The sequence below is a fragment of the Phalacrocorax carbo genome, chromosome 7 (assembly GCF_963921805.1).
Source record: "Phalacrocorax carbo chromosome 7, bPhaCar2.1, whole genome shotgun sequence".
Classification (NCBI taxonomy): Eukaryota; Metazoa; Chordata; class Aves; order Suliformes; family Phalacrocoracidae; genus Phalacrocorax; species Phalacrocorax carbo.
This window is the reverse complement of record NC_087519.1, coordinates 26,991,303-27,003,744: the sequence shown is the minus strand read 5'-3', so window position 1 is coordinate 27,003,744 and position 12,442 is coordinate 26,991,303. Positions and strand designations below refer to the sequence as shown.

General features: G+C 40.9%; 1 protein-coding gene across 4 annotated transcripts in view; it reads left to right on the top strand.

Annotated features, from left to right (window-relative positions):
* The window catches only part of MAP3K13 (mitogen-activated protein kinase kinase kinase 13), an 86,430-nt gene that overhangs the window by 41,149 nt on the left and 32,839 nt on the right, over nucleotides 1–12,442 (top strand). For all 4 annotated transcript variants that reach the window (XM_064457139.1, XM_064457142.1, XM_064457140.1 and 1 more), the window contains one exon: nucleotides 11,230–11,804. In XM_064457139.1, coding sequence (XP_064313209.1) covers nucleotides 11,303–11,804 — 502 coding nt within the window. In that variant the 5' untranslated portion in view covers nucleotides 11,230–11,302. The remainder of the gene's footprint in view (nucleotides 1–11,229; nucleotides 11,805–12,442) is intronic.

Sequence of the window (12,442 nt, the reverse complement as noted above, 5' to 3'; positions counted from 1 at the left end):
GGATACCCTAGAATGTGGAGGTTCAAGTTGTCATTGGTTTAAAAGTTTTTGTTGCTATCCTTTTTGTTGTGTCCCCAAATGTATGTGGGTTTTTGTTTCTAGAGAGAGACAACGCTTTGAACCTCTGTTTCTGTAACAGATTTCATCTGTGAAAAGTAAATAAATCATTATTTTGATGTAGTGGGGGTTTTTGTTTTTTTTTTGTTTTTGCTTTAATACCAATTTTGTTTCCTGTGTTTTGGGTCTCCAGTCTGATTCTTTGATCTGGAATGGTCCTGTCATTCAGATTTGTCTTTGTCCCCTGCTTGCCTGATAGTTAAATTTATGGCTGGCATTCATTTTGACTCTTGTGCCTGGAATTAGCAAATATCTTCTAGCACGGAATATATGGCAGGGACTTTTACCGCTTCTCAGCGATATGTGAACTTGTGTTTAAAGATGTGTGGGTGGTGGTGTTTTTTTTTTTTTTTTTTCCTGGTTGCATTACTAACCTTCCTCCTTTGTCCCCTATTGTAAAGAGTTGGTAAGTGGCTTATCTCCAGTGGATCAGAAAACTGAGTAATGATTTATTTGAAAACCTCTTCATAGATGAGCAGTTTCACAATTAGTAATTATGAAAATACGGTTCTGCTCTAAGAAGAGGCAGGATAAGAAAGGTTTTAGAGTATTCCCTGTTTTCCTATGACTTTTTTCCAGTGAATATGAGATGGTGGCTGATTAGACTGGAGTTGTTCATGTCTGGTACCTGTTCCAGGCTTTCTGCTACTGAGACATGTGGAGTGGATTTCAAACAGTAGGACTTCTCAAAATGGCAGAGTCTTTAAATAAAGCTTTCATACATAAAAATACAAAGTCTGAGATTGCTGATATGAACAGATTTATAACCAGTGCAGGTTCCTCTTCAGCTCTGGTCCCTGTGGCCAGGGTAGGCAGGGAAGGTGCCCCAACCTTGCCGTGCATAGACCATTTTAGCTAAGCTCTCACCTGAGATCCTGTGTTTGGAGGAAGACAGCAGCAGACTTACTGCTTTTACAACTTCCAGTGAGTTTCTCAGCCATAACTGTATCAAAATGAGGCAACTGAGGCAAATGTTACCTCTGCATCTGCAGAAGAGGCTGAAGCTTTCAGGGGTTTGGCACTTCAGGAAGCCCTGGCCAGGTTATAGGACCTTTATTATCCCTCCTTGGCAAATATGTCCTGTGCGTGGGCTTTAGTCTTTTGTAGGCTGCTGTTTTTGTGACATTACAGCAAATCATTCTTGCTTCTTGTGGAAGAAGGAGTAAATATTTCACCTAAAACACATACTACTTTGGATTGAATGGCAAGCTGGAAACTGCGGCAGAAGTACCGAGGTGGGCTGCGGCAGAAACACTGTGTGTACTTACTGCCACCCCTATAAATACTCAACATGTATTTTGACCTCTGTCCTCTTTCCCTGTTTACAACTTCGACCAAGAAGTCGGTCGTTGGAGTGGGTTCAAAGCCGTTAGCAACAGTTGGGTGTAGGCCAGGGTGAAGAACAGATTTTTCTGTATAAAGTATGTGGGTTTCATAATACTCTGGTGAACCTTTAATTGTTTGTGCTGTTTCTTCTGGAGCAGTCGCTGGCTCAGCATGAGAGGTGTTGTAAGGGAAGGAAGGAGAAAGTCCTGTCTGGGTGTGGGTGGGAGGCTGGACTTTTTCCAGCATAGTGGGCTTGAGGAATGAAGGTCTCTCAGTGTGGACATTTTCTTCATTCCTGGGATGTTTGTCCTTTTCTGTCCCCAACCCCTTCCTCCATTACCCTCGGGTCTCCTGGAGGACACCAAAATCAGTAATGCAGCTGTACAGCTGCGGCTTTTCTGCTGAAACACAGAAAATCTAACCTTACCATCCTGTTGTGCCTGAGGAGATCCTTGAGTGTTGGTTTATCAACTGTAGCCAAAAAGTGATCTAGTAGGGATGAAGCAAGGGGCTGAGCACTGCTTTGGAACCTCTCTGCAGGGTGTTAGATGGCATGTGTCATGTCAGGCCTCTGGAGAGTCCTCTGTGGTTCTTCGGTTTGCGACTGTGTTGTGTGTGCTCTCTTGATCGTATTACCATCATGTAAAGCTCTAGTGGCCTTAGAATAGGATCACACCTCTCAGATGTTGCTCTAACCCCTTATGCTGTGTCAGTAATACAGGCTTAATAGAGGCTCCTGAGCAAGTCATTGTGCTTGCTTCTCTATCAAGGAGTAATCCTCTTTGCTCATAGAAGTGTTATGGTGCTTACTAAATACAACTTAGTACTACTGTTATTTCTCACCAGAGAGATCTGTTAGCAGGATTTCAAGTGTCGCCTTCCCATCAGGTGCACGCACTCTGGTACCTAGTGTAATGTTGATAGGGGCCAAAGCATTGCACCTACCCCAGTAATTTTTGTTCTTCATGGATAGTTGTTCAGTTGCTTTAATACTGAGTATGAAGCATGTAAGCTGTTAGTGCTGAGAATTTTTTGTGTATAGCTTTTACATGTCAAGAGTGCTTTGCAAATATTGAATAATTCATATCTACTACAAAAATAAGAACAGGCTTGTGAGTGAATTTACCTGAGACCAGTTTGATTCCTCACATGAATTAAAGTGAGAGTTTGATTCATTCACTGGATTCCTGAAAATAGCAGTTTGATATTGATCTTCATCCTCAAAGATCTTTCAGACACTAATTAATCTTAACACTACTCCTTGGAGGAAAATGTGATGTTTCAGTTCTGTAAGTGGGGGAAATTACAAGACACTGTTCATTGATAATATGGGAACATTTTAATGGCCTCATGTGGCAATGTCAAAGAAGCTGTAAGGAGTCTGTGAACTGAACTTTGAGTTTTTCCTGGGTTTTGTAGTTGTAAAATATTTGAAATTAAATCCTTTAATCTGTTACTGCTATTTAGTAATGTAACATGGATCTTTAATGAGATAAGAAAGTGCAGAATTCTGAAGGATGAAGAGAGGAGTAGAGCAGAACCTGAAGTCTGTGACTGGGTTTTAAAAGTTCTTTCATACTATGAAGACAGCTGGAAAGATGAAAGAGAAGAGTGTAACTTAAGGTCACTTCTAAGTTTTGTTCTAAGGCAGATTTCAATAGTAATTCAGTAGTATAAAAGGCTAATCAGCATTTAGTCTGTCTTTTATACCAGCTAAATATTTTGCAATGGTGTTGATGAGCCTGTGATGGAGGGTCTCAAACGTCAGTTAGATGTCAGAACATTGTATATGAAACTTCAGGTGTTTAATAGATGCACATAGCTTAAGACATGCCAACAACCGTGGTGAGTGAGGGAAAAGTAGCAAATGGGCATACAAAGTTAAACTGATTTTTGTGAAGTGAAATTCTTGTAGCAGTATGGTACAAGATGGTCCTTGGTTTGTTATCCCTATGCCCCAAAGGCAGGTGGCTGATAGATCATCCTTTCTTCAAAAAGCAAGGACCTCAATTAAGAAACACAGAGAAGGGCTGCTTTGCAACAGAAACATGTAGTACTAAAATCCTGCAGTGAATATAAGAATCATTATGCAACATCACTTACTTCCTATGGCATCAGATTATGCAATTTCTGAGCAGAAGAATGCAAAGCCCTGGAAGAACACAGTAGCATTTTAGCAGATCCAAAAATACCTTATACAGGATAGAGGAAGCGTTTATGTATGTAGTGCCAAAAATACACAGTTATGTAAGCTGCTTATTTCACAAACTGCACTTTGCAAAGCAGGCTAGCAGGTGAAACAGGAATCAATCTTGCTGTCATTGAAATCAGCTGAAGAGGTCTCCCTGAATACAAGGGAGGATGGATTGGGTCTTTGTCTGCCTTGTTCACAAAGATGGTTTGTTTTTTTACTTCATTTGTTTCTTGTGCCAAAATAAGAAGTGGAAGCTTGATTTCTTCATGCAAATCAAGCACTTCTCCACTCCCCACAAATTTGTGACCTTATGTTGAAGGAGTTACTAGCTAAATATTTGTCTAGTGCTTGTGGAGGTAGAAATTAATTCCTATGCTGTGAAATGCACACATTTCAAGAGTCAACAAGTTCTTTTAAGGTGAAGTAGTAACGCCTTGGGAATCCATTAAATTTCTTTGGAGGAGTCAAGAGCATGTGAGAAAAGGGGATCTGGTTGATACAATCTGTTGGGATTTTGGCAAGAATACTTACCAGAGACTCTTAAAGAAACTAAACGGCTCTAAAATAACAGGGACACCGCTCTCACAGACAAATGATTGGTTAAATGGTATGAAATAAGAGTAAGGATAAATAGACAGTAATGTTGAAACATTTTTCTCTAAAGGAGTTGCCATACGGCTCTGCTTTGGAGATTACACTACTCGTACTCTTTCTACCTTTTCTTCCCTTATGCAGATCATTTAGGAATATCCTGAAGCAAGAGAATTTGGTCTGAGACTACAGAAGGAAGGTATTGAGGATTATAAACACATAAGCCAATTGCAGAGAGTATTGGAAGGCTCTTAGGAACTTGGGTGATAAAATGTCAGTCAAATTTTGTGTTGATTAAATACAATTTAATCTTAACATTATGTACGTAAGAATTAGGCTCTAACCTAGCTTTTACTGCTCAAGAATGAGATCTTAAGGTCATGAGAGACCCATGGAAGTTAGCTCAGCATCCTGAAGCATGCTTAGACACTAGATAGCATTAGAGGAATAGTTAGGAAAGCAACAAAGAATGAAAATGATCATTATGCCTTTGTACATTTCTGTGGTGTGCCCACATTGGGGATTCTGTCCTGTGGTCTTACTCCTGCAACTCTAAGGTGATGTAGGAGAAATGGAAAAGATGCAGAGAGGTGATCAAAGATACAGAGCAGCTTTTATACAGTGAAAGAGAAAGTAGAGTGGGAATTTTTAGACTTGAAAAAAGATGCTGGAGTGCAGGATGAGATTGTTCATAAAATCACAGCTGGCATTAAGAAGATAAATAGGCTTCAGGTGTCACTGAAACAGTGAACAACTGGTGGTTTGAAGAAAGGAATTAGATGAGAGATGCAAAGTGAAGAATAGTTGGTGTTACCTTATCCAACATACAGTTAAGCTACAAAACTTGCCACAGCATAGTGGTTGCCAAGGTGTTCTGGTTAAAAAAATTCTTTGATGCTTTTGCACAGGAAACATACTTTGTGGGCTACAGAATAGAGAAGTACCACTGTGTGCTGCTGATGGAGAAAGTCAGTGAGATGCAGATCATGGGGAACTGAGTGGCACAGCAGTGGCAAGGTTTCACTGTCTGCAGATCCTTTTCTTGGGTTTTGGAGGCAGGAAATGGGGATAGTGATCCTGTAATTCTGGTGTGGCATGCTTTCTTCTTACGCTGTAGTCTAGGTGCCTCTTACTTCTACTTTGAGAGGCTCAGTTGGAATATGTAAGGTGCATAGCAAACCTCCAGCTGGCTTTATGCACAGAGCGTGAATTCAGCCATTATGAATATTTTGTTAATATTTCAGAATGATCATGATAGTTGCGAACCCTAAACAGTTGCTACCAGATAGCTCAGGTGATGATCATGGTGTCTGCAAAAGTTAGTCATCTTATATTGAGGTGGCATCCAAATATTTACTGGAGAAATTAATTAAAAGTGTAGATTGCAGTCAGTATTCTACAGGAGGTACAGAAGTAGTGTAGTATTTATCTGACAAGGAGAAAGAACAGGGTAAAGCACAAAAAAGCCAGTGTTACAACACTTCAGTTTTCCTGGATAAATCTGCTATTTTCTTTTAGAGTAAGTTAGGGTACATGCATAAATGTGTTAAGAGCTGTTACAGTGACAGTCAGAAAATCTCAAATGGGTCAGATGAAAAATTTTCAACTGCTTTATCAGAAATTATGTTTTGGCAATGTCAGAATTGCAGTATTTAAAAATAAAGCTTGGATGGAGGCTGAGCATTCATGCGGGTGTGAGATGGGATGTATGAGTGATGTGGAAGAAACATGCTTCCTTGAAGAAGCAGTGTGTCTTGAGAAAGAGATGGATTGCTTAAAAAACTCCAAGCTTTTGCCTTAGGCTACTCCATAGTTAGCTTAAAGAATTGCCCATAATGTGGGCTAGACTGCACCGAGTTAATAAGGGCTAGGTTAATAATGCGGTTTCTTTTCTGAAAACCTAACAAAATTTTTTTTTTTTTTTTTTTTTTGTCCTGGAGAAGGGAAAGAAAGGCAGAACAAATTCTGGGTGAAGCGTCAGAATATGTTCATTTGCAATTCCTTCCTCTGAATAATGTGACTTAAAATAAAAAAACCAAACCGAAAACCCTGAAAACAAAGAGGTTGCATTATGATGATGTGTAACTCATTAATAAATCTGCTATTACAGTTTGTGTTCAAAACAATCATGCAAAACACAAGCATTTATTCTAAGTAATGTAAAACCATAGAGGTGCAACATGAGAGTATCTGATCCACTCATACAGCATTTTCCTCATCAGGACACTAGGAAAAGAAAAAGTTTGTTGGAATCCTGGGTAATAAAATAATGTGATTTCAAACCCAAAGGTCAGAAGTGACAACCAAAGCACTGGTACTTGCCAACTCAGCAACTCTCAGTGCTTTTCTGGGCTGAAATTGTTCAGTGTGGAAGGTAAAGAGATGGGAGAGGACTGTGGATCAACCTGTTGTAAAAATGCTGTGTAGAAATTGAGAGATAATCACATGGGGCGGGAGAAGTCAGCTGCAAGATATGTGTAGCAAGATAACTGTACTTTGTAAGCGTGCTTTTTTGCATTTTTGTTAGATTCTAGAACATTTTCAAGTATTGTCCCAGCCCAGGAGTATTGCACTAGTCTTGAGATGATACACACATAAATTGCAGTTGTGTTGTCAGTGCGGAAAGGTGTAGTTACCTTGCTGTGCCTAATGTAGCTGGAAGGAAATCACACTCAGTACGAGGAAAAAGCAAGGGAACTCCAGGGCTTGAATGCAAGTAGTGATATGGACAGGAATCTCTTCTGTCCTTGGTATTTACCATGTATCAGCTTCTGTTTCTGTAGTTTCTGCCAGATGCTGTTGTTCAGCCCTTAAATGTGGATTAGACAGTTGCTTTTATTTCCTTTGTATATTGGAAGTGCAAGCATAGAATATGCTTCACTGGGTAATATAGGAAATAGTGCTTCAAGGAAACTAACAATATTACTAGACATCTGTGCTATTAGGAAACTGAGGGGCGACTACTTTGCAGCCTTTACAGCATACTAACATTTTGTTTGTGTGCTGCATCTGGAATTGTGATTTGCTACTCTATTTTTAGCACAGCTCTTTAAAGGAGAAACTTCCATTATGGTCCATGCAAGGCACTTGTTTAACCCTGCCATCTTCTAACCTGACTGTTGATTTGACACTCTCATAAATATTGGGCTTGTATCGGCAGCCACGTGCTTTGTGAGTGCTCCGTGTGTGTGTGAGAACACTTACTGGATGGATGTTTCCCAGAGCAGACACAGTATCAGGCAACGTGAGAGTGTGCCTTGTGGAAACTGATTCACCTGCTCTGGTGCTGATTAGGGTAAACTGTCACTTTTCTAATAGTGTTTAAGCTGCAGTTTGGGCTGTCTTGATGTGTTGAGGTGTGGTCTCACTCTTCCTGGAAGAGGTGCACTTTCTGCTCCTTTTGTCTGAGCATGGTGGGGTTTTGCCTGGAAAAATGCTTTGCCTGGAAATGGAATCATTTACAAGAAGTTGTGATTGTACAAAGTAACACTGAGCCTCAGATTTCCTTATAGGTGTAAAATAAATTTGTTAGCTGCAGAGTGCATGAACTCATCAAAACAGTTCAAGTCAGAGGGTCTGCCTGGAAGTCTGGTTTTGCAGCAGCACTTTGTGAAACCTGAATATCTTGAATATGCACACAGTCATCCTACGCATACAGAGCTTTCAGCTTTTGACTTGAATACTGCTACAGCAGAAGCATCGCTAAGGTAGAAACAGACTGCTGCTTGACTCTCTTCTTCACTGTAGAAGTCAGAGGCACATAGAGATCATAAGCATCCCAAATGGCAAACAGCCTATATATAATGAAACTTTAAACTTTCAAGGAAATGTTTTTCTTTGCATTGAATGAAATAAAGGTTTCTTTTATTGGGGAGGGTTCAACACAAACAAGCTCAGCCATATTTTTGGTACTCTAACTGAAAGAATAGGGGAGGCATGATGATAAAGCTTGAAAAATGCTCTTCATCCCTTGTTTGTAGAGATGGCAAGGTCAAGGACAACCTTATTTGTCTGTGTTAAATCAAATTTTGCTAAGGGAAGAGGTTGCACATTGCAGAATTTACTGTAATCTACGATAATTTTAAAAATTAATTTCCCCAACAAGTCAGCATTGATGCACTGTGGCAACATATCTGAACCACTTCAAGTTGTCTTGATATGAAGTTGTTTTAAAATAAATGCTGCTATCTCATGCTCTCAAAACAATGAGTTCACTACACCCCTGAAAAAACAGGCTGCTTATGTAAGTACCTAAATAAGGCTGTATCATGCCAGTTTGAAAATAATTTTGTAACTTTTGCATGCCTCCGCTGCCCGTGAAGCAGTTACAGTGGCATATAAGATGTCAGGGCACTGTGCTTAAAGGCTTTTCTTTATTTGAAACAGCTGAGTCTTGGAGAAGGCAATTTGACCTGGTAAAACAGACCTGATGTCCCTGAATCTGGGGGTTTGTTCTTGGCTGGGTTGTCATAGCCATGGCTGAGCTGCGTTGTTAGCCTTGCTGCAGGTAGGAGGGAGGTTGAACCTGATAACTTCCAGAGGTCCTTTCCAGCCAATATGCCCGTGATTCTGTGATACGGCACAGAAAATGCATGTGACTTACCTAAACTTGTAATCTTTTTATTGACATCAAAAAACAGGATTCTCTGTGTACACTTGCACTGTCCGCTGTATTGAGCCCTGATCTCAGTGGACGGCTGCAGGTGTCCATAGGGCAAATAATACCAGAGTAGAAGTGAACTGAGGGTCATGGTGGTCCAGTAGCTATTAGCTGCATAATGTATATATGTTGTGGTGCTTCAGCAGCAGAATGGAAGAGAGAGGCTTAACTTTCAAGGCAATACTGAGAAATACATGGGGGGAGGAGGAGTCACATGCAATGCTGATAATCTGATTAGAAACTAGGAAAATATGAAATATGTTCAGGAAAAGCTGTTCTTTCTCTGTTAAATCTTACATGATCATGCATTGTGAAGTTAGAAAACTACACAGAAAGGTAAAGGCAAAATCCTAGCCTTTATTAAATAGTTTTGAGAGTTGTGTACCACCAAACCAGCTTTATCCTCCTAGTCTGATTTAATCCTTAATGCACTTCCCATTGTTTAAATTTGAGATACTTTTGGGATGCTGTTACCCCAGATTCTTGTTGTGGCTCTCATTCTAGGGTTTTTTTGCAGGGGAAACTGGCTGACGTTTTATTTACATTGCTTAATATGCTGTGTTGTGAAAAGCAGATTTCTCTGTAGGAACACTGGTCACATTTTGCTTTTGCTTAAAGTCTCTCTCAGACTTTTCGAAATGAACGGGGGCAGTGCCCAGGAGTGCTGAATTGGAGTTGTTTTGGTATTTTTCTGAAATTCTGTTCAGGTCTGAAACTTTTCCCTTTTATTTATATTGACAACAAGGTTTGTGATCATACAACAACTAGTACTAGTAGTAACCATGCTGCTGCAGCCAACCTACAGCTTCCTGCGCTGGGGAATCAGTCATTGTAACACTGGTCACAGGTAGGCCAGGAATAAACAACTCAGAGCTTCCTGTACAAGTCTAATTCAGCTCCTTTACTAGTATGGACTGTGCTGCAATTTTTGCCCCACTTGCTATTTTGCTTTCTTTTAAAGAATGAAGCTTACACCCTAAATGATAATAAAGCTTTTAATCATACCCCATGCAATCAGGTAGAAATATGGGAACATAAAACAGGCTGTTTCCATTTGTTGCTTCTGCTGTTGGAGAGGGGCTGAAACCCAAGTCATGAGCTTTTCATACATCGGTCTGAAGGTGTTATCTCTCATCTCAGTGATGACCTAATCTTGAGAAGTTATGGGACTGAGCTGTTCTCTTTCGATTGGCTGTGTGCTACCTGGCCACTTCTTTCTTCCTTGCAGTGGCTGTTTGCAGAGCCAGGGACTTTGCTCCCAGCATAACTGATCTTACTTTTTAACAAAATAGTTTCTGTTAATGCCATTCCCACCACAATTTCACATGGAATTTAGAATTGGACTTTGTTCTGTGTTACAGGAAAAACATGCTTAATAACTTCTGTCGCAAAGTTAGACACTTTTGTTTCAGAAGTGGCTCTACTCCAGAAAAGTGCTTTGGCAGTGGTCAGCTATTGCAGTGCGACCCTCGGCTGTCGGCCTGACTCTGTAGAAAGGTGGCACTAGGCTGGATTGTGGAAAAAGTGTCTTTCAGTAGAGCATGTAGCAAGAGAAAAGAGATAGGGGGACTTTTAAAAAGGGGCACCAGCTCTGAACTCGTATGCAGACTACCAGGAGCTTCATGTAGGGGGAAAGCAGAGCAGTGGGAGGAGATGCTCTTCAGCCTTGTGGAAGGGGAGAGATCAGAGAGGAGGATATACTGCTCCCATGAAGCTCTGTAATTCTTAGTTGTTTATGAGAGTGACATGTACATGGTTAGAGAAGGTAACGTATTTTGCTACACTGAACTTGAAAGAATTAAACTAAAGGACCAGGATGGTCATAACTAGGTGGGACTTTGAGGGAGCAGCTACAAACCATCCCTCTGTGGATGAAAGGTACCCGTATCGCTGTGCTTTGTTTTTCTAATACCTTGTCTCAAGGGTTTGCAGAGGAATCCTGAGCTTGTGGGCTGTGCCAGACACAAAAACAGTGACTGGACTCAAACCATACCTGAGCTGGGAAACACCTGAGGGTCAGCTTCAGTCTGATAAATGCTATAGTAACCATGAAGAAACAGCTCTCTGCTGCAGTGTCTTTCACGGTTTTGACCTTTAGGCTTCTGTTTAAAACTTGTGGTGTTTGTTTACCAGGCAATTCCTGTAGTAGGCTATTGAGAGTACTGTGTGAGTGGAGTTTCTGTTGGAATAATTTATTTGCTTCTTTTAGGGCAGTAATTATTTACTAAGTATCAGTACTTGTCTGGAATGTTTAGTTAATTATCAGCTCACCTCTGTGAAAGTGCATGTAGTGAAAATACTTAAATAAAAGATGTGAAATACTTTTTTCCTCTCATTTCAGGTACTGGGTCTGTGTGTCACATCTGAATTGTGTTGTACTAAGTCTCTAAGTACCAACTCAGACCATCTCCTTGATGCACACTCACGGCGTCATGGCCAGTACTCAGGAGCACCTGAGCTTGTCTTCCTCTCCAAACTCGATCGGCAAAGCTTTCTGTGAAGATAAAGACTTTAGCAGGTTACATGATGAACATGGACCTACTGGAAACCGCACATCCCCCGAGCTCATAGAGGATGTGCGTGAGAAGGGCTTGCTGCAGGCAGACCTCATTGAAAACATGAGCAGCCCGGTCACAGCAGCAGTGCTGACCAGCATCAGTGAGGACTCTAGGGACCAATTTGAGAACAGCGTGCTGCAGCTGCGAGAGCAGGATGAGTCTGAAACACCCATTCCTCAGGGAAACAGGAACACTATGGATGGAGAGAGCAACAGTGGAGCAGATGATGTTAAAGTCCAGTTCAACAGATCAGGCAGTGGGAGCGGTGGGTTTCTTGAGGGACTTTTTGGTTGTCTGAGGCCTGTGTGGAACATCATAGGCAAGGCGTACTCCACAGACTACAAACTGCAACAGCAAGGTAAGCGGGGAAGCAAACCTTTATTGCTTCTGGGGAAACGTGTGAAAATGAGGAAAGTGACCCAGTGCTTTTTCCCAGCTTTCCATGTGATCATTTTTGTCTTGTGCAGCCCTATGATGGGTTTGCAAAGAGAAATCCTGCATTGCACAGCCAACAGCTGTCATCTGTAGCAAAGGCAGCTCGTGATGGAGTCAAAAACAATTGTCTGTTCTGACCCATGCCTTGGACCGTTGTGACAAGGTCTGAATCTGAACTGAGTATTCGTGTAAGTGAGGATCAGAAAGAATTGTGTTCGGCACAGGGATTGTACCACCTCCTTAATTTCTGCAGTTTTTTCATGCCAAATGAGAAACAAAGGCGTAGGTATTTTCCTCATGCCAGATGATAAACATTGCCATAGGCATTTCTACCCCTGTATGTGTATGTGAAGGCTGTCTCCAGTTGACCACCTAATAGCAAAAGTATTGCTTCTCTGTGGGCATGTTACATGAACTCTTATGTCTTTTTATTCAGGAGTAATTTTACTCTTTAAAATATCATTCAGTACTTATCTTTCCAGAAATACGCCCTTTAACGTTTATATGTTTTCATTTAGATGTATAAGTGTAAATGTATAAATGTATAAGTGTGCGTGTGTG